Raw genomic sequence first — 26,918 nt, forward strand, 5'->3', positions numbered from 1 at the left:
TGAACACTTGAAAGGTTTTTCTCCAGTGTGGATCCTCATGTGACGCTTCAGGTGACTTTTAACAGTGAAACTCTTCCCACACTGATCACACGTGTGTGGTTTCTCTCCTGTGTTGATCCTCTCATGTGTTTACAGAGTTGCTGACCAACTGAATCTCTTATCACAGTAAGGTTTTTCTCCAGTGTGGATCATCTCATGTGCTTTCAGATATGTTAACTGACTGAATCACAGTATGAACACTTGTAAGGTTTTTCTCCAGTGTGGATCTTCATGTGTCGCTTCAAGTGACTTTTAACAGTGAAACTCTTTCCACACTGATCACATGTGTGCGGTTTCTCTCCAGTGTGGATCCTCTCATGTGTTTTTAGATTTGTTAACTGACTGAATCTCTTGTCACAGTATAAACACTTGTAAGGTTTTTCTCCAGTATGAATTCTCTGGTGCTGTTTTAAATGTTTTGCATTAATAAAAGTCTTCCCACACTCAAAGCACATGAACTCTCTCAAACCAGTGTGTATTTTCTGATGTGCATGTAAATATGACCACCGTGAAAAACTCTTTCCACACACAGAACATGAATGTGGCTTCTCCTTCCTATGAACTGTCAGGTGTTTCTTCAGGGCTGATGACCCAATAAATGTTTTCCCACATTGATCACATGTGAACGGCTTCTCTCCAGTGTGGATCCTCATGTGAAGCTCAAGATTACGTTTGTTCGTGAATCTCTTTCCGCACTGATCACATGTGAATGGCTTCTCTCCTGTATGAACTCTCATGTGAATCTCAAGATGACATTTGGTTGTGAAACTCTTTCCACACTGAGTGCAGGTTGTAGATTTCTCTGCTCTTCTTTCCTTTAAAAATGTCTTTTTAGTCTTTGAGCAACTCAAAGGTTTTTCTCCAGGTTTGTCATGATGTTCCTCCTCCACTTCACTCAGTTCTTCACTCTCCTCGCTCTCTTCCATCAGGTCTGAAATCAAAGAATAAACTTCATTTTCAGAACAGTCAAAAAAACAAAGAATTTAAAGTGAAAAGGCATAAAAGTGAACTCTCAGGTAACAAAGCAGAAAACTGCTATAAAATATAATAATAACTTTGATACCTTTCTATAAATTAATTATATGTCCCTGAAACTTTCCATGAATGAGGTACATTGATCTTCCAGTTATTATATTTAAAACATTACAGACAAATCTCATGTTTCTGTAGTGAAAACTATTAAATATATTACTATCATATTTTGACATTAGCTTTTAGATTTTTTTTTTTTTTTATCAAATGTGTTGGTAACACTTTCTATGAAGACCATCTGTATAATGAATTAATTTATAAACATATTTATAAAGACTCATTAGGGCCTATACTGCATTATAAGATTATAGTTAAATTTATAATATTTTTTGTTACTTATAAGTCATGCATTTGCTTTTTCAATTCTTGTGTTCATAATTTATGTTACAGATCCCTTGTTTCCCTGGACTCCATATCCCAATATCCTCCTGTTCTCCACACCTGCACTCACTTCCCTCGTCAGTTCCTCATCATCACTCATCACCTGCACCTGGACTCTATTGTTAGCACTCCCTTTATATTGCACTCACTCCCTTCACTCCTCGTCCGTCTTGAATGTTATTTGCTGTGTATGTTGGCGTTCCTTGCCTTTGTTTGATTAAAGTTCTATGTTAATTGTGGAAATCCGTATCAGCCTCATCTCTACACCAGCATATCATAACAATTTATTATACACTGTAAGTATTAATTAGTCAGTCGTATGTTACCATGAATGTACATTAGATGCATAAAGATTGGCATAAGCATTGGTATAATGTTATTATATTATAGTTACAATGACATTTTAGTAATTCAGATATTAATAGCATGTTGTGTTCTTATAAATACATATTGTGAGTAATAATAGTTACAAATCTCTATAAATACATTACTTTAACTATTGTTAAATTAACAATTTTTATTAATATTACTTAACTCCTCAACAATGTTACATCTGACTTTTGAATTTTCCTCCTTTTAAAACTGAGAATTTCTTAAAATTATGACACAGAGGAAGTGACATCATTTGGGCTCTTTCTACAGCATGATGAGAGGACAAGAAAATAATCTCAATTGATTGTCTCAGATTTTACACAAACTGTACAGTGTTGATCACATTCATCAACCCCCTTACCAAAGTTACAGTAAGAAGAAGAATCTCGACAACTGTGAATAACTTATTAAATTTATGAAAAATATGTTTTTCTCCAGTAACTTTAAATCAGATTTTGGTTAATTTATGCTTACAACCCTGACAGACATTCTGAAACTTCATGTACTTCATACAGTTTGATGTTTTCTGTTCATGCCTACAAAAAATACTGATGTAAACTATTTTTGAAACATGTCTGTTGGTAACATTGTTGAATATTTTTAAGCAGATATAAAATAAATGTAAAATAAAACCTGATGTTGACAATTGCTACGAACATTTCTCAAACCTTGTTTTGCTGTTTATCTAAATGTGCAGAAGTGTTTGAATCTTTCTAACATGAATGTTGTTCAGCATCATGAATAAATGAAGAATAAACACCAACCTCTTTGTTCTTCAGTATCTTCAGTGTGTTTCATTCTGCAGGGTTCTGGATCACTCATGTTCTCACTGTCCTCTTTAATAAACTCAGTCTTTGCAGATTTCAGCTCTTCCTGATGCTCTGATGCTCGTCTGATGGGAATATTCCAGCATTTATTGGAGAACTGATGTGGGAGGAGCTTCACTGATGATGTGTTTGATGTGGGAGGAGCTTCATTGATGATGATTTCCAGTGTGGGTGGAGCTCATCTGCCAAAATCAAAAATATGTCAGTTACTGGATTTGTTTTTATAGTAAATGTCACATCTAATAATTTGTTATCTGTCTGTCATAAAGTAACTCATGCTAATTCACCCATAATTGTATGGCTAGCCTGCAGGATATTATTCTTCTTCTTCATTAATTCTTTTTCCACCAGCGTTTTTGATAATTTTCACTGAATTTTCATGGCCGTCAGGATATGTTGTTGCATTAATATCTGAACATGCAACACATCATAATAAAGAACAGAGCCTCTGCTTTCAAACAAATATCTTTATTTTACTTTCAAGCAGTCATTTTTATTAACACTTGAATGTAGATAGCTTAAGTTTCATAAAAATAAAAAAAACACCTTCCACCCCCAAAGCTTGCAGAAACTTATATCACTTCCTGAATCAACATTTCACTTGGAAATATTAGGTCGTTTTTTATTTATTTATAAGCTTTTTTATGTTGATGATCATATTAATTGTTATATGAATCTGCTTAGAGATTGCTTGTTTCTGTGTCTTCCACATCTGAGTTTGTTTTTAATTGGGAGATTCTGCACTCATTCAGGAGATGGAAGGCACAGAGACCAGTTGCAGCATTTATTCAGGGTAATCCAAAATCGTTGTACATCCAGGCAAGAGTCAAAAACCATAATACAGTCCAAACATGAAACAAGAAAACCAAAACAAGACGGTAACAATAGTCTAAAACTCGACAACAATGGCAGAAACAAACTCAGTATAAATAGACAGACACTAATAACAAAACTCAAGACAGCTGGGTGCAATGAAGGGATAACAAGTCCAGGAAGTGGGTTATGGGAAATGAATTCTGAAGTGGTGAGGCAATTGTCCGGGGTGGAGTGCCCTCTGGTGGCTAACTGGTGATCATGACACACTCATTCAGGAGATGTGTAATTGAGCCCCATTAACATGTACATTTGAAACCAACAAACGCCCACAGTCATTTTACACCAACGAAATGAGCTGTAAGTGTCAATTTACAGCAGATCTGAAGACATCAGCATAATAAATGAAGTGAAAACAGGAACTATTGACATGAAATATGGGTAGAACTGGCCTATTTACTGTCCTAGTACAGCAGTTATCACTTTAAAAGTATTCATGAGAGTTAAACAAATGGCCTTCATCATTATCACAGTATGCTAATGCTCTGAATCAGATGCGAGGGAATCATCATTATGCTGATTGAGGACTGTTGTGTCTCTTACACCTCTAATCTGTGCTGTTTTCTTCACAGGACACACATGCTTCTTCACTACATACTATTGATCTACTAGTGTCTTCTAACATGTTTGGTCTCATCTGACTGCTAATTTATGTTTCCGAAGATGAACGAAGGGCTTATAGGTGTGGAACAACACAATTAATTTTCGGAACACAAGTTAAGATATTTTTGATTAAATCAAAATGACTCCTCCATAGACAGCAATTTAACACTGTCAATGTCCAGAAAGGTACTAAACACATCTATCAGTACTTGTGTTTTGAGTATTGATACATTTGCTGTTTAAAATGAACACAAAAACAGACAACTTAATGCAGACATTTTAATAAAATCCACTAATTCATTTGAAGAACCAAATTATGCCATTAGCTAGATGCAGATGTCTGACAGAAATAAAGTCACACTTGTTCTGTTTAATTCTGTTTGAGACAATGTATGGATGATTATGTTTTTTCACATACCCCTTTGCTTAGTCTGTATATTGTATTCATACTCTTTGCATAATCTTTTGTCTAGTTTTAATCGAGCGAGGTGTCTGTGTGCTCTTAGTTCATTGTTTTGAACTGTACAGCGGTGCGTTAAAGGTGCCCTAGATTATGTTTTTAAAAGATGTAATATAAGTCTAAGGTGTCCCCTGAATGTGTCTGTGAAGTTTCAGATCAAAATACCCCATAGATTTTTTTTTTTTTATAAATTTTTTTAACTGCCTATTTTGGGGCATCATTATAAACTTTTTTTAACTGCCTATTTTGGGGCATCATTATAATCCACGCCCACAGAGCAGGGAGACCTGGTCAAAACAGCAACACACATAGTTCAAAGAAAGTTTAGGGAAAGCAAATTTTTAAACGATAGAGGAACCCCAATTTTGGTTTAAGCTTCTTCAGCAAATTATCAATATGAACATTAAATGTTAATATATATATATATATATATATATATATATATATATATATATATTTTGTTTTTATTTATTTTTTTGTCTTTTATCAGCTGTTTCTCAGCAAGAAAATGTCCAAATGTAATGTATTTTATGTTTTCTTAAAATTTAAAAAGTGTTATATCAAATGATACCTATACCTTTTGACTTTCCTTGCTACAGTTTTGGAGTTATGAGTCTTTACTTGTGTGTGTGTTGCTCAGAAAAAGAAAAAAAACCCTCTATCAGGTCTTAAAGGGTTAAAACTAATTTTAATTTAGTCAACGGATATTGTATAACATTAAATGCATTGTGTGAATTCAACTGAGCTTAGTTTACAGATGATGCTGCTGTATAAATAATTGTGTCATCGGCAAATAGATGTACATTAGCGGAGTCTCCTCCAAAACCTATTGATAAAAACAGAAAACAGAATAGGAGATAAAATAGATCCTTGAGGAACTCCTTTTTAACTTGAAGAAAAGGAAAATTATAATTTTCTAAATTCACACACTGAGTATACGTTCAGATCGATAATTGTCAAACCATTTTAGAGCAGCTTCACTAATACCTATAGATCTAAGTTTCTGTAGCAATAAATTATGATCAACAGAGTCGAAAGCTTTTGAAAGGTCGACATATAATGCGGCACAGGACTTTTTACAATCTCAGGAATTTATAAGGTCATTAGTAACTAACAGAGCTGCAGTTAGGGTACTGCTCTAAAACCTGACTGGTGATCATTAAGAATATTATTATCTGTTCAAAATTGTTTTAATTGATCGTTTATCAATGATTTGAATACTTTAGCTAAAACTGGTAATCTAGAAATAGGACGATAATTGTTAGGATCTGAAGGATCTTCTTTTTAATAATGGAATAACTGATGCTGACTTCCACACTCTCTGTATAATATTTGAAATCAGACTTAAATTAAAAATAGATGCAAATGGCTCTGCTACAACACCAGCAGCCATTTTTGAAAATAAGGCTCAATTTTATCAACCCCTGCAGATTTTTTGACATCTAGTTTCACTAAAGCATTATAAACCTGGGATGTTGTAATAGGAGAGAAATCAAACACCTGCCTGGGACAATGTTTATCAGGAACAACTAATTTTGTAGAGGTAGAGACACCTAAATCAGTAGACTTGAGCCTGCAGAAAAAAAAAAAAGCTATTAAAAGTTTCAGCAATATTCTCTCTACCCTTAACAATAGTTTGGTTAACAATTAAATGATCTGGAACTTTAATTGATAAACTCGTTCCTGAAGTACATTTTACTAGCTTCCAGAATTTAATAGGATTATTTACCATAGAAAGATAATAATCACGTTTTGTATATTTTATTGATTTAGTACATGAATTTCGTAATGCTCTATAATAACTCCATTCTAGTAAATCATTTGATTTCTTTGCCTTGGCCCAGGCAACACTTCTCTGTCTGATAAGTGTAGAGAGAGTATCACTGAACCAAGGATTGTCTTTGCCACTTATCCTAAAACGTTTACATGGAGCATGCTTATCACATATTGTTAGAAAAACCTTTTTAAAATAATCCCAAGCTAGGTTGATATCTGGCATTTATGAAATAATAAATATTATTAATATCAATAAATCAATATTATACAGATCATGCATAAAAGCCTGTTCATTAAAGTGCTTAAAAATTATTTTATAAATAAAATGTGGAGGAGTCTTAGAAATCTTGCAGTTTCTCACACATACAACAGCACAATGATCACTTATGTCATTACAAAAAACACCAACTGCAGTAAACTTTTGAGATGCATTAGTTAAAATGAAGTCCAGTAAAGGGACCCTCCATAAGTCATTAGGGACCCCCCATAAGAATTCATTTTTGGAATTTGGGGGGTCCCCGACAAATATAATTTAACCCTTAAATGCATACCTCGGGTCTTTTGTGACCCGGGACGTCATTCACTACCCTCCTCCTCGTTCATTTTTTAAAGTTAGACATCAACTTTCTTGGTATTCCTTAATCAATTCATTATAAAGAATATAACAAGAAAAAAATCATAAAATCATAAAAGAATGCCTATTTTTGTATTCATTTTTTGTAAAAATTGTATAGGGTCGCAAACAACCCGAGGTGTGTGTGAGTGTACGTATATTTTTCTGCACAACAATAATTTAATCTTAGATGACGGAATAAGTGCGATTCACCTTTATTCCACAAGGTGGCAATGTCTGATACACAATGCTGAAGTGACGACTCATTCAAACAGAAAACGAAATAATAATAACAACATGAAATGGCTCAGTGATTTACTGCAGAGCAAGTACTGAACGCAATCAAATATGACTGTAACTGTTACTGGATTGATCTGGTGAAGCTGTTAGTGATAGAAATATTGATTTTGAAGATGTTGAAAATGAAATAGTTTTGAGAATACGTTTGAGATCGCGAATGGGCTCATATTTGTGACCTCAAACATAAAACTAGCCCATTATTTGCTGAATTTACTGGGAAATGAGCTCTAACGAGGACAGTGATGATGGCATAAAACATCTGCTCAGAATGAGCCCTTTCAAGCTCCAAAAGGTAACAAAACATGCTTTATTTTATTCTTTTGCAATTGTTACTCTATTATCAGAAGAGTTTTATATTATCACGACAGGTAGAGATCCTTCCATGTTAGATATAGATCTGGGTCGAAAAAGACATGAATATGTAAGGCGAAATGATAGGTGAAACAGTCATGCATTTAAGGGTTAACATAAATTGCGACGACTCCTCCCTTCTTTGCACGATCACACCTAAAAATATTATAAGCATCAATATTGATCATATCATTAATAACTGATGCTTTCAACCATGTCTCTGTAAAAATTTGTGCATCTGCATCAGTCATATCCTGCCAAATTCGTGAAAAGTCAATTTTATTGACCAAACTCCGCACATTCAGATGTAGGAACCTCAATCCTTTTGCAGATTTACACTCATTGGGTGTTTGAAGTAGGATTACCTCAAGACCTGGATTTGGGTGGACGTTTCCTGATAATAAAAGCAAAAGGAAAACTATGTTTTCCACTCTGCGCCCACTGAAGAATCTTTCCGAACAACCGATGATGTGTAGGGTGAAAGACTCCTGTTTCCTTGTGACCACAGGCAGCGTAGACCTCGCGAAGTCAATTGAGAAGAGGCCTGGAGTTCAGATACAAGACCTCTACAGAGAAGCTGAGTGCCATGTCTTAAGCAAACCCGCAGCCATCCCAGTAAACCGACCCGGCCACTGTGAATGAATGAATGAATGATGCATTTATATAGCGCTTTCATATGTACATCTGTACACCCAAAGCACTTTACAATCATATCAGGGGTCTCTCCTCATCCCCCACCAGTGTGCAGCATCCACTTGGATGATGTGACGGCAGCCACAGTACAACGGCACCAGTGCGCTCACCACACACCAGCTGTAGGTGGAGAGGAGAGAGAGTGAAAGAGCCAATTCAAGGGATGGGGATTATAAGGAGGCCGTGATTGGTAAGGGCCTATGGAGTGAATTTGGCCAGGACACTGGGGGTTACACCCCTACTCTTTTACGAGAAGTGCCATGGGATTTTTAATGACCACAGAGAGTTAGGACCTCGGTTTAACGTCTCATCCAAAGGACGTTGCTTGTTACAGTACAGTGTCCCGGTCACTATACTGGGGCGTTAGGACCCACACAGAGCACAGGGTGAGCACCCCCTGCTGGCCTCACTAACACCTCTTCCAGCAGCTACCTGGTTTTCCCAGGGTGATATGGCTGCTGGCTGTGTCCACATCCCATCGTCACTACCTCCCAATCACTCTTCTCGTTATCACCGGTGCAATCCTCTATAATCAAAGTTACACCCCTCCAAAAAAACGTTCCCTCACAGTTGTTCTCGGCATTGTAACTATAGCAGCCCTCCTTATCGAATGGCACACCAGTCGTAAAAGTCCCCAGTAACAGGCCACAGTATAAATAAAATATTTGTATAAATAGTCTCATGTTTAAAAAAATTTAAATGCACTGAACTTGACCTTGAATAACACAATAATAAAATTGTGGAGCCGTTTGTTTTAGAAATAAAACGAATAAGAAGACAGAGCAACAAACACACGTCTACAAACGAGCCGCCATCTTGCATTCTCCTAAATTCTAAAACAGGCATTTACAACATTTTTCTTTGCTTTTTGAACAATTTCTCAGTTTTTTTCTTTACAAATATGTACATTAAGTGGTAGTGCATTGTCCACAATAGTGCAATAGTAAAATACAATTTGTTTATAGGTTAAGCCTTACAGGTTTCACGACCCATCTACCACACTTAGCTCTCAGAGTAGACAATGTCAGACACTGTAATTTGCTCTGGCCCCTTTCTGTTTGCCAGAGTGATGACATACTTAGCAGATTATCATCACTCAATGGCTGGCTGTCTAAGTGGTGTCCGCAGAATAATATAGGGTTCATAGACAATTGGAAAAGTTTTTGGGGCAGAAATGACCTGTTGAAAAGAGATGGTATTCATCCCTCCCGGGATGGTACTGCTCTTCTCTCTATTAATATGGCACATAGTCTTAGAACTGAAACACGACAAACTATGGCCCAGGTCAGGAAGCAGACAGACTGGCTAAACCGACCATCTTATTATTAATAACGACTGTGTTATAGCAAATGATTCGATTTTTCTTTTAATTGTATCATTAATTTGTGTTTACGTCGCTCAAATAGAGTGCTTATGAAGAAACTGGTAGCCAGGCAACAGAATTCAGCACGATTCAGCACGGTTATGGTGCGTTCGCACCAGACGCGAATGAAGCATTAAACACGAGTGATTTACATGTTAAGTCAATGCAAAGACGTGAATAGATCCAGCGGCGCGAAGGGCGCGAATGATGCGGCACGAATTGAGAGTTTTGGGCGTTTGACGTGCATAACACGAGATTCACGCGAATCACGCAAGTTGAAAAATCTGAACTTTGGCGAAATTTCGCGCCAGGAGCTTGCTCTAGTAGTGACATGACGTAGCAAGCGTCAGAAATCCGACACAACAATTGAAGACAAAATCATTGTTGCTGTACATCTTCATACTTTTATAGAAAAAAGGATCTTGCTTTAAAGAAAGTGAGTGAGGAGGTCGGACAATCTGGTAAATTGTAAAAAACGGTCTTTACTCAATTTGAGCTATATATATATATATACAGTGGGTACGGAAAGTATTCAGACCCCTTAAATTTTTCACTCTTTGTTATATTGCATCCATTTGCTAAAATCATTTATGTTTTTTTTTTCCTCATTAATGTACACACAGCACCCCAACATATAGCGCCATGTTTTTTCTCTACTGTAATATTACGAATTAATCTTCTCCTTTGTGTGAATCTTCAGTTGTTTCTTCAGGACTGATGCTCAATGTTCACCGCACTGATCACAGTTAAATTGTTTTTCTTCAGGATGAGAAGGCAGATTTGATTTCACTGATCTGCTTCTTCCCAGTGTGAATCTCATGTGAATCTTCAGCTTTGATTTACATCTGAAACGTTTTTTACACTGAAAGCAGGGGGCAGTTTTTTTGGCATCCATCAGGTGTAAAAGAAACATTAAATCAAGTGACTTCAAATGAGAGACAAATGAGAAAGGAAAAGTGAAGCTCAAAGCTCATGATGAGTTCAATAGTCATTTTAATCCCATCAACAACTGCTGTGTCACGATTATGATCTATTTTAATGTCATGAAGATGATTTGTGTTATAAATCACTAGTTTGGTCATGAAACTCTAGATGGCTCAGGCTTGACATGTAACCTGTAAGATATCACATCATTTCCTTCAAGACTCAAGCTGATGAACTTGCTTGTTCGATATTGAAATAGTGGTTCAGTGTTTGCTGTAAGCTGCTCAAAGAAAAATGTTGAAGAAAAGCATTGCTTTACCTATTTATAGGCCTCTAAACTATGCAAAAATGTGAGAACAATTGTTGACAGATCATCGTTTCACACCAAAAGTCAAACAAATATGTGTAAATAAAGAATATAACTGGACGAACCTCTCCCAAATAGTTAGAAGTCAAGTCACCTTTATTTATATAGCGCTTTTCACAATGCAGATTGTGTCAGAGCAGCTTTACAGTGATAACTGGTATATCATTTTGGCTGCACAGCAGCTCTTAAAGAAAATGGTGTAAATGCAGGCAGATCAAAGCACTGTTGAATATCAAATGTCAAGTGTCCCCGACTAAGCAAGCCAAAGGTGACAGCGCCAAGAAACCCAAACTCCAACAAGTGACATCAGGTGTCAAATAGGATGTGGTATCTCCACTGTATGGATCTTTATGTGAAGCTTCAATTGACTTTTACAAGAGAAACTCTTTCCACACTGATCACACGTGTGCGGCTTCTCTCTGCTGTGGATCCTCTCATGTGTTTTCAGATGTGATGACTGACTGAATCTCTTGTCACAGTGTGAACACTTGTAAGGTTTTTCTCCAGTGTGAATCCTCTGGTGCACTTTTAAACAGTTTGCTGAAATAAAAGTCTTCTCACACTCAAAGCACATGTACTCTCTCACACCAGTGTGTATTTTCTGATGTTTATGTAAATTTCCCAGCAGTGGAAAACTCTTTCCACACACAGAACATGAATGTGGCTTCTCCTTCGTATGAACTGTCAGGTGTGCCTTCAGGTTTGTTGCCCGTATAAATGTTTTTCCACAATGATCACACATGAATGACTTTTGTCCAGTGTGGATCCTCATGTGATCTTTAAGGTCTGATAATTGACTGAAACTCTTCCCACACTGATCACATGTGAACGGCCTCTCTCCAGTGTGGATCCTCATGTGAACCTCAAGACTTTGTTTGGTTGTGAAACGCTTTCCACACTGAGTGCAGGTTGCAGATTTCTTGTCTCTTCTTTTCTTTAAAAGTGTGTTTTTAGTCTTTGACCGACTCAAAGGTTTTTCTCCAGGTTTGTCATGATGTTCCTCCTCCACTTCATTCAGTTCTTCACTCTCCTCCTTCACTTCCATCAGGTCTGAAATCAAAGGAAAAAAAATCACCAAAATATTTCAAAGAGAGAAATATGAAAGAGAGCCCTGATGTAATAGCAGTAATAGACAACTTCTATAAAATATTATGATCATTCTAGATTGGTTTAATAAATTAATTGCATGAATGAGGAACATTGATCTTTCAGTTACTTTCAAAACATTTTAGGCACAAATTGCATGTTTCTGAAGTGAGGACTATTAAATATATCTGAATAATGACAATTATCTAACGTAATATTAACATTTATACAACAGTGTCTAGGGATGTGCAAAATTTTAAAAAAAAAAATCCTATTTTTTTGATAACGATAATTATGATTATTTTGATGTGTGTGTTTTGTGTGTGTACAACTTAACTATATTAACAACTTCTATTAGCATTATCTTTGTCTTACATGTTTCACTCAAACCTGTTACTTCTGGCATTATTTTCCTTGAAAAATACAGCATTTCTTAAAACTGTCAGCCATTCTGGAAAGTGAATTTGCTTGAGACAGTTTGGTATTTCCTGTTCACTCCAAAGATTAAAAAATTGTAAACTATATTGAGAAATGTCCAACACTTTTGCAAAAACTGTGTATTTAAATAAATGTTAATATAAATAAAACAACTAAAATATTTAGTGTCCTGATGTTGACAATCATTATCTAAGTGTGTCAAACTTCCCTTTACAGACCATTAATTCAAAATCAAAATAATAATCATAATAAAATTCTGTACCCGTTTCATAGTTTATTTTATTTCAGAGCTCTTAAAGGATTAGTCCACTTTTAAATAAACTTTTTTTCTGATAATTTACTCACCCCCATGTCATCCAAGATGTTCATGTCTTTCTTTCTTCTTTCTTCGTTCTAAGTTTTTGATGAAAACATTCCAGGATTTTTTTTCCATATAGTTGACTTCAGTGGACTTCAAACTATCGCTCATTACTGCCCTCCACAGGATATGCAATATGCTAGTTCGATAGTATATAACAATTAGTTCAAACTTTGACCTGTGGAGGGCAGTAATACACTTATCAGTGTCTACACTGCTGGAATTCAAATAGAGAAGAAGAAGAGAGCTAGTTCAAGATGATCATTTATGGTTAAAATGTATAAAACTTTTTTTTTTTTTAGAAAATGAGTGATTGTTTCTTTAGATAAGACTTTTATTTTCATTATTTCTCGTCTGGGATCGTGTAGAACAATTTGAAGCTGCAATAAAACTTATTTTGACCTTCGACTGTTTGGTGCCCATTCAAGTCTACTATATGGAAAAACATCCAAAAACCTTAATTTCTTTTTGACTGAAGAAAGAAAGACATGAACATCTTGGATGACATTAGGGGGAGTAAATGATCAGGAAAAGTTTATTTAAAAGTGGACTAATCCTTTAAGACTAACTAAATGTGCAGAAGTGTTTTTGAATCTTTCTAACATGAATGTTGTTCAGCATCATGAATAAATGAAGAATAAACACCAACCTCTTTGTTCTTCAGTATCTTCAGTGTGTTTCATTCTGCAGGGTTCTGGATCACTCATGTTCTCACTGTCCTCTTTAATAAACTCAGTCTTTGCAGATTTCAGCTCTTCCTGATGCTCTGATGCTCGTCTGATGGAAATATTTCAGCATTTATTGGAGAACTGATGTGGGAGGAGCTTCACTGATGGTGTGATTGATGTGGGAGGAGCTTCATTGATGATAATTTTATAGTAAATGTCACATCTAAGCATTTATGTTATGTTATCTGTCTGTCATAAAGTAACTGATGCTAATTCACACATTAATTGTATGGCTAGCTTGCAGCATATTATCCTTCTTCTTCATTAATTCTTTTTCCACCAGCGTTTTTGATCATTTTCACTGAATTTTCATGGCCGTCAGGATATGTTGTTGCATTAATATCTGAACATGCAGTACATCATAATAAAGAACAGCCTCTGCTTTCAAACAAATATCTTTATTTTACTTTTAAGCAGTCATTTTTATTAACACTTGAATGTAAATAGCTTAAGTTTCATAAAAAGCAACATTTTGAGCTTTTCTCAAAGACTGCATCTGGATCAGATTAAGCATGATGATCAAAGCATATATGTCATATATCACTTCCACCCTCAAAGCTTGCAGAAACTTCCTGGATCAACATTTCACTTGAAAATATCAGGTAGTTTTTATTTATAAGCTGTTTTATGTTGATGATCATATTCATTTTCATATGCATCTGCTTAGAGATTGCTTGTTTCTGTTTTTCTGAATTTGTATCTGAGTCTGTTTTTAATTGGGAGATTCTGCACTCATTCAGGAGATGTGTAATTGAGTCCCATTATGTATAACAGTGAAAACATGTACATTTGAAACCAACAAACACCCACAGTCATTTTACACCAATGAAATGAGCTTTAAGTGTCAATTTACAGCAGATCTGAAGACATCAGCATAATAAATGAAGTGAAAATAGGAACTATTGACATGAAATATGGGTAGAACTGGCCTATTTACTGTCCTAGTACAGCAGTTATCACTTTAAAAGTATTCATGAGAGTTAAACAAATGGCCTTCATCATTATCACAGTATGCTAATGCTCTGAATCAGATGCGAGGGAATCATCATTATGCTGATTGAGGACTGTTGTGTCTCTTACACCTTTAATCTGTGCTGTTTTCTTCACAGGACACACATGCTTCTTCACTACATACTATTGATCTACTAGTGTCTTCTAACATGTTTGGTCTCATCTGACTGCTAATTTATGTTTCCGAAGATGAACAAAGGGCTTATGGGTGTGGACCAGCACAAGGGTTGGTAATTAAAGGATTAGTTGAAAAAAAATGAAATTTCTGTAATTCATTTTCGGAACACAATTAAACACTGTCAATGTCCAGAAAGGTACTAAACACATCTATCAGTACTTGTGTTTTGAGTATTGATACATTTGCTGTTTAAAATAAACACAAAAACAGACAACTTAATGAAGACATTTAATGAAGACATTTTTTTGATAAAATCCACTAATTCATTTGAAGAACCAAATTATGCCACTAGCTAGATGCAGATGTCTGACAGAAATAAAGTCACACTGAATTAGTAATTCATAAGACGATGTATGGATGATTATGTTTTTTCACATACCCTTTTGCTTAGTCTGTATATTGTATTCATACTCTTTGCATAATCTTTTGTCTAGTTTTAAAGGGATAGTTCACCTAAAAATGAAAATTTGATGTTTATCTGCTTACCCCCAGGGCATTCAAGATGTAGATGTCTTTGTTTCTTCAGTAGAACACAAATGATGATTTTTAACTCCAACCGTTGCTGTCTGTCAGTGGTATAATGCAAGTCAGTGGGAACTTGGACTATAAGAGTAAATAAAACATGACAGACAAGTCCAAATTAAACCCTGCAGCTCGTGACGACACATTGATGTCCTAAGACACGAAACGATTGGTTTGTGCGAGAAATCAAACAGTATTTATATCATTTTTTACCTCTAATACACCACTATGTCCAACTGCATTCATCACTCGATTCGTTTGGTCTGATCGCGCTCTGACAGCGGCAGTAATGTCTCGCTCTCATTCAAGTATATGCGCGAGACATCACTGCCGCTGTCAGAGCGCGATCAGACCAAAGGAATCGAGTGATGAATGCAGTTGGACATAGTGGTGTATTAGAGGTAAAAAATGATATAAATACTGTTTGATTTCTCGCACAAACCAATCGTTTCGTGTCTTAGGACATCCCCAGCTAACACACGATGTAACAGTTACGTAATGTATTCGTACTTTTTGGTAATTTCATGACCTACTAACTGACAACGTAACTACGACGTCGCATGCCAGTAATTTCATTACCTTCAGATTACCATCTCACAACGTCGTCAGTACGACCCCCTAACGTTATAAGATTACCAAGGACGTTCCAGATACGTACTCTATTTGTAATATAATGGTCATTCCATGACTTACTAGTAACGTAACTACAACGTTGTATGCCCGTAACATTATTGCCATCAAATTACCATATCACAACGTCGTCAGTACGTTCTCCTAACGTTACAAGATTACCAAGGACGTTCAAGATACGTACTCTATTCGTAATATAATGGTCATTCCATGACTTACTGGCAACGTTACAGCAACGTCATGTGCTGGTAATTTCATTAACATAATTTACGCGTTCTTTATATGTTATTATTACCAGAATTTGCCATTTAAAACGTGTAATTAAACCTCAGACACAAGACTGAAATGTCCCTTAAGAAAAAAAAATGTTTCTTTTCACCAAGTCCGAATGATTGCTTTTTATAGTGAGTGACATACAGCGCGCGCCTCCACAAATGGAGTGCGCGCCGCGCGCACAGTATGTTGACAAGAGAGTAGTTAATTTTTCTGAGAAGAATTTATTTTTCCGAGGTGACAACGAATAAATGGCTTTTATAAAAATGTATAAAGTTAACTTTGGAAAGACGCAAAACCTTTTTTTTATTGTTATGTTTACGTTAGTGCTTGTGGCCGTTATAGTTGCCATGGCAACCGGGAAAACATTCAAGCTGCTGGAGAGGACAGCGTCGGCTTTTCTACTGCGGTCAAGTGGGCCGCGCGTCGAAAATACACGGTCAAGCCAGCCGCTCTTTTTTTTAGTTTGCACGTCTATTCCTGCACTTACGGTATGGGTGCTGGAAACGGTCTAAATGCATTTAAAGACGGCAGTTTCCTTTATACTCTTGCAGTTAACCGTAAAAAGGGCAATAACATAAAGAGACATCAGATAAGTTATTTTTATATAAAAATATATATACTTTTATATACTTTATTTTATTGTAATTTAATGTTTGTATATGCTATATATCATATATTAATGTTAATGTTAATAGTAATGGTAATAATTATGAACCATTTATTAATTTTAATGTTTTATGTATATTATACAGTAATTATTATATAGTATGAATATTAATTAATGTTAATATTAATGTATATAAGTATATATATATATATATAGGAAGCATAGATGTATCCTTAGCTGCCTTTGATATCCCACAATCCTGTGCTTTCCATTCTGTGACAGTTGAGCTAGAAAAATAAATAAATAAATATATATATATATATATATATATATATATATATATATATATATATATATATATATCGATCTGAGGAAGGTATCTCATGATACAATATATATATATATATATATATATATATATATATATATATATATATATATATATATATATATATATATATATTGTAATTAGTACCTTTATAGGTTAGCTCATTTTGTCAACTGATATTTATTCAGGGTCACCCTGGCTATTACTGTACTCTTTTTCATATCATTTTACTGTACAGTTTGGGAGAAAATTAAAGTCAAACTCACCCATAATATCAAAGTGCATTCAAGCACTTGCACTGTAGCCCATTTTCAAACACTCATAAAAATCTTTTCTTTATAGGTTAGCTCATTCTGTCAACTGATATTTATTCAGGGTCACCCTGGCTATTACTGTACTTATTTTCATATCATTTTACTGTACAGTTTGGGAGAAAATTAAAGTCAAACTCACCCACAATATCAAAGTTCATTTTAACACTTCCACCTTGGTCCATTTTCAAACACTCATAAAAATCTTTTTTTTATAGGTTAGCTCATTCTGTCAACTTATATTTATTCAGGGTCACACTGGCTATTACTGTACTCATTTTCATATCATTTTACTGTACAGTTTGGGAGAAAATTAAAGTCAAACTCACCCATAATATCAAAGTGCCTTCAAGCACTTGCACTGTAGCCCATATTCAAACACTCATAAAAATCTTTTCTTTATAGGTTAGCTCATTCTGTCAACTGATATTTATTCAGGGTCACACTGGCTATTACTGTACTTATTTTCATACCATTTTACTGTACAGTTTGGGAGAAAATTAAAGTCAAACTCACCCACAATATCAAAATGCATTTTAGCACTTGCACCTTGGTCCATTTTCAAACACTAATAAAAATCGTTTCTTTATAGGTTAGCTCATTCTGTCAACTGATATTTATTCAGGGTCACCCTGGCTATTACTGTACTCATTTTCATATCATTTTACTGTACAGTTTGGGAGAAAATTAAAGTCAAACTCACCCATAATATCAAAGTGCATTCAAGCACTTGCACTGTAACCCATTTTCAAACACTCATAAAAATCTTTTCTTTATAGGTTAGCTCATTCCTTCAATTAATTTTTATTCAGGGTTTAGTGATTTTTACTTCGTCCATCAAAGGACACGAAGTAAAGTAGGGATTGGTATTCACGTCACCGCTGACGTTGTGATTTTAGGACCACACGTCACTTAAGGGGTGATTATGAGTACATCAGATGACCACTTCCCCTTTTTACCTAGTTCAGGGCACCAGTCAAGGTGTTTTACCTTGGCAGTATGAGAACACTCCCAGCAGGGGCTTTCATTCATTTAGAATTAATGTAAAGTGGTCAGCTGATTTATCTGAAAGATTGGTGATATTGCTACCTTGTAGAACCTTTTCTGTATTATCAACACAAGGAAGACACAAGTGTAATAAAATAAATTTTATTAACAAAAAGATAAACAAGAATAACTAACACAACTACTAAATGAATACTATGAATGATAAAGGAATAAAGTGCATAAGATACATAGAATACAAGTGATTAAGTTGGGTGTGGCTATGGAAGAGTTACGTTATCTTATGGAAAGATAAAGTGTTTCTCTGAAAATAATAAGGTGGAGAACCTTATTATGCACCAAACAAATAAACGAAAGATTATTTGTTATTAACTAACATCAGCTATATTACATCTAATGGAAATTAGGAAATTATATACTGATAATATACAACAATGCCAAGGTCTCTGGAAAGAGGTTTGGTTAAATGATATATACGTGCCACTTGGTTGAGTCCGACGACGTTGACGTCCTCCACTGGTTGTGCTGGGGGACGATGCAGTGGGGAGAGGAGCCAGAATCTGTTTCAACAGTCTTGAACACGAAGCTCTGTGGGATGCTGATCTCCTGAAGCACCAAAGGGTCCTAAAATCTGGAACATGCAGATGAGGCCCTGGTGTAGGTGCAGAAGGTCCTTAACAATCTGGAACACACAGACGAAGGTACCTTGTAGTGAAGGTTTGCTCTCCTGAGCTTAACCTTGTTGCAGATGTCGTTACTCGTTACTTGATCGACAGGATCTGTTGTTGTCTCTTCTGGATGGACCAGAGGCTCAGAATGGTGTTGTGTCTGTTAATGTCTGTCTCCATGCAGGACAGACTCAGAACGGCATATCTGTTGTGTCTCACCCGATGGAAGACTCAGAACAAGGAGTGTCTGTTGAGAGGGTACCCTTTATCCCTTTCTGATGAGGAGGAGATTGCATTTTGGCGCTTCTCCATTCGAGTGCTGTGATTGGCTGTTGGCATCAGAGGGGACACACAGAGTGTGGCCCACCCTTCTTTCTCCTGTGGAACTCATTTGCATAAAGCACAAAGTTGGAAGTCTTTACAGTGTCTTTAAAGTTTACCTATGCATTTCTCACTTTCCAAACCACCACCAGAATACATTTGGCAATATTCTAAACAGATAGAAAAAGATTGAACTGTCATTCAATTGTACGTTAACAGCTGGATTTGTATCAGAGGTTGCACTACAAATAGCTGTCACTGAGAATACTTATTTCCGTGAAATGGATGTGTTGTCATGATCACCAGTGAGAGTGCCCTTTCAGCCACTAGAGGGCACTCCATCCCGGACTCTTATTTCCACCTGTTACATGGACTACATATCCCAATACACACTTCCCGGACTAATCATCTCACATCATTGCACTCACCTGTTTTGTATCATGTCATTAGTGTCTGTCTATATATAGTGAGCTGTTTCTATCTTTGGTTGTGGTTCGTTGTTTAATGTTACACACACTTCTGTTCCTTGTGTTTTCTTGTTTTTTTGCTTGTGCTTGTTTTGTTTGGACTGCCTTTCTGGATTCTGACCTTTGCCTGTTTTTGGAATACGACCTTGGATTACCCAATAAACAACCGCTGCAATTGGATCCTATCTTCTTGTTTTTGTGTGCACCGTGACAGAACGAACCACCCATGCAAGGATCCAGCAGTGTGGGGTTCCGAATCCTTCCTCCAGCCACTACCAGGGAGCGTTTGGATCAACTGCGGGCGTTGAGGGCTCTACGCCAAGAGGAATGGGAGGTAGGATGCTTCGCCAAGGTCTTTTGGACGATGGCGGTGGGGCTGGGTTACAATGACGCGGCTTTGAAGGATGTGTTTAATTGCTGCCTTGACGATCCTCTGCCTCAATGTGAGATGGAAGGGCTACGGATTTTAGATTTCTGGAGATTCGCCGCATATCTCCGCCATCGGAGAGAATGGACCTCACCGAGTCAACCAGGCAGTGTGCATGCTCCAGCCCATGAATCCGTTTCAGAAGGCACAGGGGAGGTGGGCACTGAGCTTCAGCTTCACCCCGGTAAAGGGAGGAGGAGGAGAAGGAAGAAGTCTCCAGCCAGTGAGTCCACTCCAGCCAGTGAGTCCACTCCAGCCAGTGAGTCCACTCCAGCCAGTGAGTCCACTCCAGCCAGTGAGTCCACTCCAGCCAGTGAGTCCACTCCAGAGCCCGCTCCAGTCAGTGAGTCCACTCCAGAGCCCGCTCCAGTCAGTGAGTCCACTCCAGAGCCCGCTCCAGTCAGTGAGTCCAATCCAGAGCCCGCTCCAGTCAGTGAGTCCAATCCAGAGCCCGCTCCAGTCAGTGAGTCCACCCCAGAGCCCGCTCCAGTCAGTGAGTCCACTCCAGTCAGTGAGTCCACTCCAGAGCCCGCTCCAGTCAGTGAGTCCACTCCAGAGCCCGCTCCAGTCAGTGAGTCCACTCCAGAGCCCGCTCCAGTCAGTGAGTCCACTCCAGAGCCCGCTCCAGTCAGTGAGTCCACTCCAGAGCCCGCTCCAGTCAGTGAGTCCAATCCAGAGCCCGCTCCAGTCAGTGAGTCCACTCCAGAGCCCGCTCCAGTCAGTGAGTCCACTCCAGAGCCCGCTCCAGTCAGTGAGTCCACCCCAGAGCCCGCTCCAGTCAGTGAGTCCACTCCAGTCAGTGAGTCCGCTCCAGAGTCCACTCCAGTCAGTGAGTCCACTCCAGTCAGTGAGTCCGCTCCAGCCAGTGAGTCCGCTCCAGCCAGTGAGTCCGCTCCAGCCAGTGAGTCCGCTCCAGCCAGTGAGTCCGCTCCAGCCAGTGAGTCCGCTCCAGCCAGTGAGTCCACTCCAGCCAGTGAGTCCGCTCCAGCCAGTGAGTCCACTCCAGCCAGTGAGTCCGCTCCAGCCAGTGAGTCCACTCCAGCCAGTGAGTCCACTCCAGCCAGTGAGTCCACTCCAGAGCCCGCTCCAGTCAGTGAGTCCACTCCAGAGTCTGATCCAGTCAGTGAGTCCACTCCAGAGCCCGCTCCAGTCAGTGAGTCCACTCCAGAGCCCGCTCCAGTCAGTGAGTCCAATCCAGAGCCCGCTCCAGTCAGTGAGTCCACTCCAGAGCCCGCTCCAGTCAGTGAGTCCACTCCAGAGCCCGCTCCAGTCAGTGAGTCCACCCCAGAGCCCGCTCCAGTCAGTGAGTCCACTCCAGTCAGTGAGTCCGCTCCAGAGTCCACTCCAGTCAGTGAGTCCGCTCCAGAGTCCACTCCAGCCAGTGAGTCCACTCCAGCCAGTGAGTCCACTCCAGCCAGTGAGTCCACTCCAGCCAGTGAGTCCACTCCAGCCAGTGAGTCCACTCCAGCCAGTGAGTCCACTCCAGCCAGTGAGTCCACTCCAGAGCCCGCTCCAGTCAGTGAGTCCACTCCAGAGTCTGATCCAGTCAGTGAGTCCACTCCAGAGCCCGCTCCAGTTAGTGAGTCCACTCCAGTCAGTGAGTCCGCTCCAGAGCCCGTTCCAGTCAGTGAGTCCGCTCCAGAGCCCGTTCCAGTCAGTGAGTCCGCTCCAGAGCCCGTTCCAGTTAGTGAGTCTGCTCCAGCCAGTGAGTTCACTCCAGAGCCCGCTCCAGCCAGTGAGTCCGCTCCAGCCAGTGATTCCGCTCCAGCCAGTGAGTCCGCTCCAGAGCCCGTTCCAGCTAGTGAGTCCGCTCCAGAGCTCGCTCCAGCCAGTGAGTCCATTTTGGGTGAGCCACCGCCTCACCCTCATAAGCGGAGGAGAAGGAGGAAGAGGGCTTCCTCTGTCCTACAAGGCCTGGAGACCACTCTAGGGGTTGTTCGTGGGTTCTCCAAGCGCCTTGCCCTGCCGGCACCAACGAAGCGCCTTGCCCTGCCGGCGCCAACGAAGCGCCTTGCCCTGCCGGCGCCAACGAAGCGCCTTGCCCTGCCGGCGCCAACGAAGCGCCTTGCCCTGCCGGCGCCAACGAAGCGCCTTGCCCTGCCGCCAGCCCTGCCGCCACCGCCGCCGCCCAGGCCGCCAGTCCTGCCGCCGTCGTCCAAGCCTTCTGCTCTGCCACCACCGCCCAAGCCTTCTGCCCTGCTACCTCTGCCCAGGCCGCCTGAACCATTGAAATCTGCCTGGTCAGTTTCTCCAGCACCACCCTGGCAATCAGCCAGAACTCCAGACCTGCCAGTGCCCGCCTGGTCAGTTCCTCCAGCGCCGCCTTTGCAAACAGCCAGGACTCCAGACCTGCCAGTTCCCGCCTGGTCAAATCCTCCAGCGCCGCCCTGGCAATCAGCCGGGACTCCAAACCTGCCAGTGCCCGCCTGGTTAATTCCTCCAGCGCCGACCTGGCAAACAGCCGGGACTCCAGACCTGCCGGTACCAGCCTGGTCAGTTCCTCCAGCACCGCCCTGGATTTCAGTGGGGGCACCCTGGATCTGGCCCGCCGTCCCTCCCCCTGATCCTCCTCCTGTCCACCTCCCTCCTGAGTTTTTTTTTTTTGTGTTTTTGTGTTTTGTCTGGTGGAGCGTCTGGTAGCCGCTCCTTTGAGGGGGGGTAATGTCATGATCACCAGTGAGAGTGCCCTTTCAGCCACTAGAGGGCACTCCATCCCGGACTCTTATTTCCACCTGTTACATGGACTACATATCCCAATACACACTTCCCGGACTAATCATCTCACATCATTGCACTCACCTGTTTTGTATCATGTCATTAGTGTCTGTTTATATATAGTGAGCTGTTTCTATCTTTGGTTGTGGTTCGTTGTTTAATGTTACACACACTTCTGTTCCTTGTGTTTTCTTGTTTTTTTGCTTGTGCTTGTTTTGTTTGGACTGCCTTTCTGGATTCTGACCTTTGCCTGTTTTTGGAATACGACCTTGGATTACCCAATAAACAACCGCTGCAATTGGATCCTATCTTCTTGTTTTTGTGTGCACCGTGACAGAACGAACCACCCATGCAAGGATCCAGCAGTGTGGGGTTCCGAATCCTTCCTCCAGCCACTACCAGGGAGCGTTTGGATCAACTGCGGGCGTTGAGGGCTCTACGCCAAGAGGAATGGGAGGTAGGATGCTTCGCCAAGGTCTTTTGGACGATGGCGGTGGGGCTGGGTTACAATGACGCGGCTTTGAAGGATGTGTTTAATTGCTGCCTTGACGATCCTCTGCCTCAATGTGAGATGGAAGGGCTACGGATTTTAGATTTCTGGAGATTCGCTGCATATCTCCGCCATCGGAGAGAATGGACCTCACCGAGTCAACCAGGCAGTGTGCATGCTCCAGCCCATGAATCCGTTTCAGAAGGCACAGTGTTTTTTTGTGTTTTTGTGTTTTGTCTGGTGGAGCGTCTGGTAGCCGCTCCTTTGAGGGGGGGTAATGTCATGATCACCAGTGAGAGTGCCCTTTCAGCCACTAGAGGGCACTCCATCCCGGACTCTTATTTCCACCTGTTACATGGACTACATATCCCAATACACACTTCCCGGACTAATCATCTCACATCATTGCACTCACCTGTTTTGTATCATGTCATTAGTGTCTGTCTATATATAGTGAGCTGTTTCTATCTTTGGTTGTGGTTCGTTGTTTAATGTTACACACACTTCTGTTCCTTGTGTTTTCTTGTTTTTTTGCTTGTGCTTGTTTTGTTTGGACTGCCTTTCTGGATTCTGACCTTTGCCTGTTTTTGGAATACGACCTTGGATTACCCAATAAACAACCGCTGCAATTGGATCCTATCTTCTTGTTTTTGTGTGCACCGTGACAGAACGAACCACCCATGCAAGGATCCAGCAGTGTGGGGTTCCGAATCCTTCCTCCAGCCACTACCAGGGAGCGTTTGGATCAACTGCGGGCGTTGAGGGCTCTACGCCAAGAGGAATGGGAGGTAGGATGCTTCGCCAAGGTCTTTTGGACGATGGCGGTGGGGCTGGGTTACAATGACGCGGCTTTGAAGGATGTGTTTAATTGCTGCCTTGACGATCCTCTGCCTCAATGTGAGATGGAAGGGCTACGGATTTTAGATTTCTGGAGATTCGCCGCATATCTCCGCCATCGGAGAGAATGGACCTCACCGAGTCAACCAGGCAGTGTGCATGCTCCAGCCCATGAATCCGTTTCAGAAGGCACAGGGGAGGTGGGCACTGAGCTTCAGCTTCACCCCGGTAAAGGGAGGAGGAGGAGAAGGAAGAAGTCTCCAGCCAGTGAGTCCACTCCAGCCAGTGAGTCCACTCCAGCCAGTGAGTCCACTCCAGCCAGTGAGTCCACTCCAGAGCCCGCTCCAGTCAGTGAGTCCACTCCAGAGCCCGCTCCAGTCAGTGAGTCCACTCCAGAGCCCGCTCCAGTCAGTGAGTCCAATCCAGAGCCCGCTCCAGTCAGTGAGTCCACTCCAGAGCCCGCTCCAGTCAGTGAGTCCACTCCAGAGCCCGCTCCAGTCAGTGAGTCCACCCCAGAGCCCGCTCCAGTCAGTGAGTCCACTCCAGTCAGTGAGTCCGCTCCAGAGTCCTGTCCAGTCAGTGAGTCCACTCCAGTCAGTGAGTCCACTCCAGTCAGTGAGTCCACTCCAGTCAGTGAGTCCGCTCCAGTCAGTGAGTCCGCTCCAGTCAGTGAGTCCGCTCCAGTCAGTGAGTCCGCTCCAGTCAGTGAGTCCGCTCCAGCCAGTGAGTCCGCTCCAGCCAGTGAGTCCGCTCCAGCCAGTGAGTCCGCTCCAGCCAGTGAGTCCGCTCCAGCCAGTGAGTCCACTCCAGCCAGTGAGTCCACTCCAGCCAGTGAGTCCACTCCAGCCAGTGAGTCCACTCCAGCCAGTGAGTCCACTCCAGAGTCTGATCCAGTCAGTGAGTCCACTCCAGAGCCCGCTCCAGTCAGTGAGTCCACTCCAGAGTCTGATCCAGTCAGTGAGTCCACTCCAGAGCCCGCTCCAGTCAGTGAGTCCACTCCAGAGCCCGCTCCAGTCAGTGAGTCCACTCCAGAGCCCGCTCCAGTCAGTGAGTCCACTCCAGAGCCCGCTCCAGTCAGTGAGTCCAATCCAGAGCCCGCTCCAGTCAGTGAGTCCACTCCAGAGCCCGCTCCAGTCAGTGAGTCCACTCCAGAGCCCGCTCCAGTCAGTGAGTCCACCCCAGAGCCCGCTCCAGTCAGTGAGTCCACTCCAGTCAGTGAGTCCGCTCCAGAGTCCACTCCAGTCAGTGAGTCCGCTCCAGAGTCCACTCCAGCCAGTGAGTCCACTCCAGCCAGTGAGTCCACTCCAGCCAGTGAGTCCACTCCAGCCAGTGAGTCCACTCCAGCCAGTGAGTCCACTCCAGCCAGTGAGTCCACTCCAGCCAGTGAGTCCACTCCAGAGCCCGATCCAGTCAGTGAGTCCACTCCAGAGCCCGCTCCAGTTAGTGAGTCCGCTCCAGAGCCCGTTCCAGTCAGTGAGTCCGCTCCAGAGCCCGTTCCAGTCAGTGAGTCCGCTCCAGAGCCCGTTCCAGTTAGTGAGTCTGCTCCAGCCAGTGAGTTCACTCCAGAGCCCGCTCCAGCCAGTGAGTCCGCTCCAGCCAGTGATTCCGCTCCAGCCAGTGAGTCCGCTCCAGAGCCCGTTCCAGCTAGCGAGTCCACTCCAGAGCCCGCTCCAGTCAGTGAGTCCACTCCAGAGTCTGATCCAGTCAGTGAGTCCACTCCAGAGCCCGCTCCAGTTAGTGAGTCCGCTCCAGAGCCCGTTCCAGTCAGTGAGTCCGCTCCAGAGCCCGTTCCAGTCAGTGAGTCCGCTCCAGAGCCCGTTCCAGTTAGTGAGTCTGCTCCAGTCAGTGAGTTCACTCCAGAGCCCGCTCCAGCCAGTGAGTCCGCTCCAGCCAGTGATTCCGCTCCAGCCAGTGAGTCCGCTCCAGAGCCCGTTCCAGCTAGCGAGTCCGCTCCAGAGCTCGCTCCAGCCAGTGAGTCCATTTTGGGTGAGCCACCGCCTCACCCTCATAAGCGGAGGAGAAGGAGGAAGAGGGCTTCCTCTGTCCTACAAGGCCTGGAGACCACTCTAGGGGTTGTTCGTGGGTTCTCCAAGCGCCTTGCCCTGCCGGCACCAACGAAGCGCCTTGCCCTGCCGGCGCCAACGAAGCGCCTTGCCCTGCCGGCGCCAACGAAGCGCCTTGCACTGCCGGCGCCAACGAAGCGCCTTGCCCTGCCGGCGCCAACGAAGCGCCTTGCCCTGCCGGCGCCAACGAAGCGCCTTGCCCTGCCGGCGCCAACGAAGCGCCTTGCCCTGCCGGCGCCAACGAAGCGCCTTGCCCTGCCGGCGCCAACGAAGCGCCTTGCCCTGCCGGCGCCAACGAAGCGCCTTGCCCTGCCGGCGCCAACGAAGCGCCTTGCCCTGCCGGCGCCAACGAAGCGCCTTGCCCTGCCGGCGCCAACGAAGCGCCTTGCCCTGCCGCCAGCCCTGCCGCCACCGCCGCCGCCCAGGCCGCCAGTCCTGCCGCCGTCGTCCAAGCCTTCTGCTCTGCCACCACCGCCCA

The 26,918-nt window shown here is 41.7% G+C and overlaps 3 protein-coding genes across 3 annotated transcripts in view; 1 reads left to right on the forward strand and 2 right to left on the reverse strand.

Moving 5' to 3' along the window:
• Positions 1-26,918, forward strand: part of LOC137003129 (zinc finger protein 208-like) — a 113,055-nt gene that overhangs the window by 68,117 nt on the left and 18,020 nt on the right. The window lies entirely within an intron of this gene.
• Positions 103-2,646, reverse strand: LOC137017064 (oocyte zinc finger protein XlCOF6-like). Its single transcript, XM_067380989.1, has 3 exons — positions 2,589-2,646; positions 239-970; positions 103-104 (listed from the first exon to the last, which is right to left on the reverse strand). Coding segments are annotated over exons 1-3 (792 nt in total).
• LOC137013867 (zinc finger protein 239-like) lies at positions 11,288-13,563 on the reverse strand. Its single transcript, XM_067377898.1, has 2 exons — positions 13,506-13,563; positions 11,288-12,024 (listed from the first exon to the last, which is right to left on the reverse strand). Exons 1-2 carry the CDS (start codon positions 13,561-13,563, stop codon positions 11,288-11,290), a joined length of 795 nt encoding a protein of 264 aa, XP_067233999.1.

The sequence above is a fragment of the Chanodichthys erythropterus genome, chromosome 3, assembly GCF_024489055.1.
Source record: "Chanodichthys erythropterus isolate Z2021 chromosome 3, ASM2448905v1, whole genome shotgun sequence".
NCBI lineage: Eukaryota > Metazoa > Chordata > Actinopteri > Cypriniformes > Xenocyprididae > Chanodichthys > Chanodichthys erythropterus.

Excerpts from the sequence above, each read along its gene's own strand:
- LOC137017064 (XM_067380989.1), bottom strand. The coding sequence starts at position 2,646 with ATGAGTGATCCAGAACCCTGCAGAATGAAACACACTGAAGATACTGAA. Across the intron at positions 971-2,588 it reads AGATACTGAAGAACAAAGAG|ACCTGATGGAAGAGAGCGAG; the intron begins GTTGGTGTTTAT and ends CTTTGATTTCAG.
- LOC137013867 (XM_067377898.1), bottom strand. The coding sequence starts at position 13,563 with ATGAGTGATCCAGAACCCTGCAGAATGAAACACACTGAAGATACTGAA. Across the intron at positions 12,025-13,505 it reads AGATACTGAAGAACAAAGAG|ACCTGATGGAAGTGAAGGAG; the intron begins GTTGGTGTTTAT and ends CTTTGATTTCAG.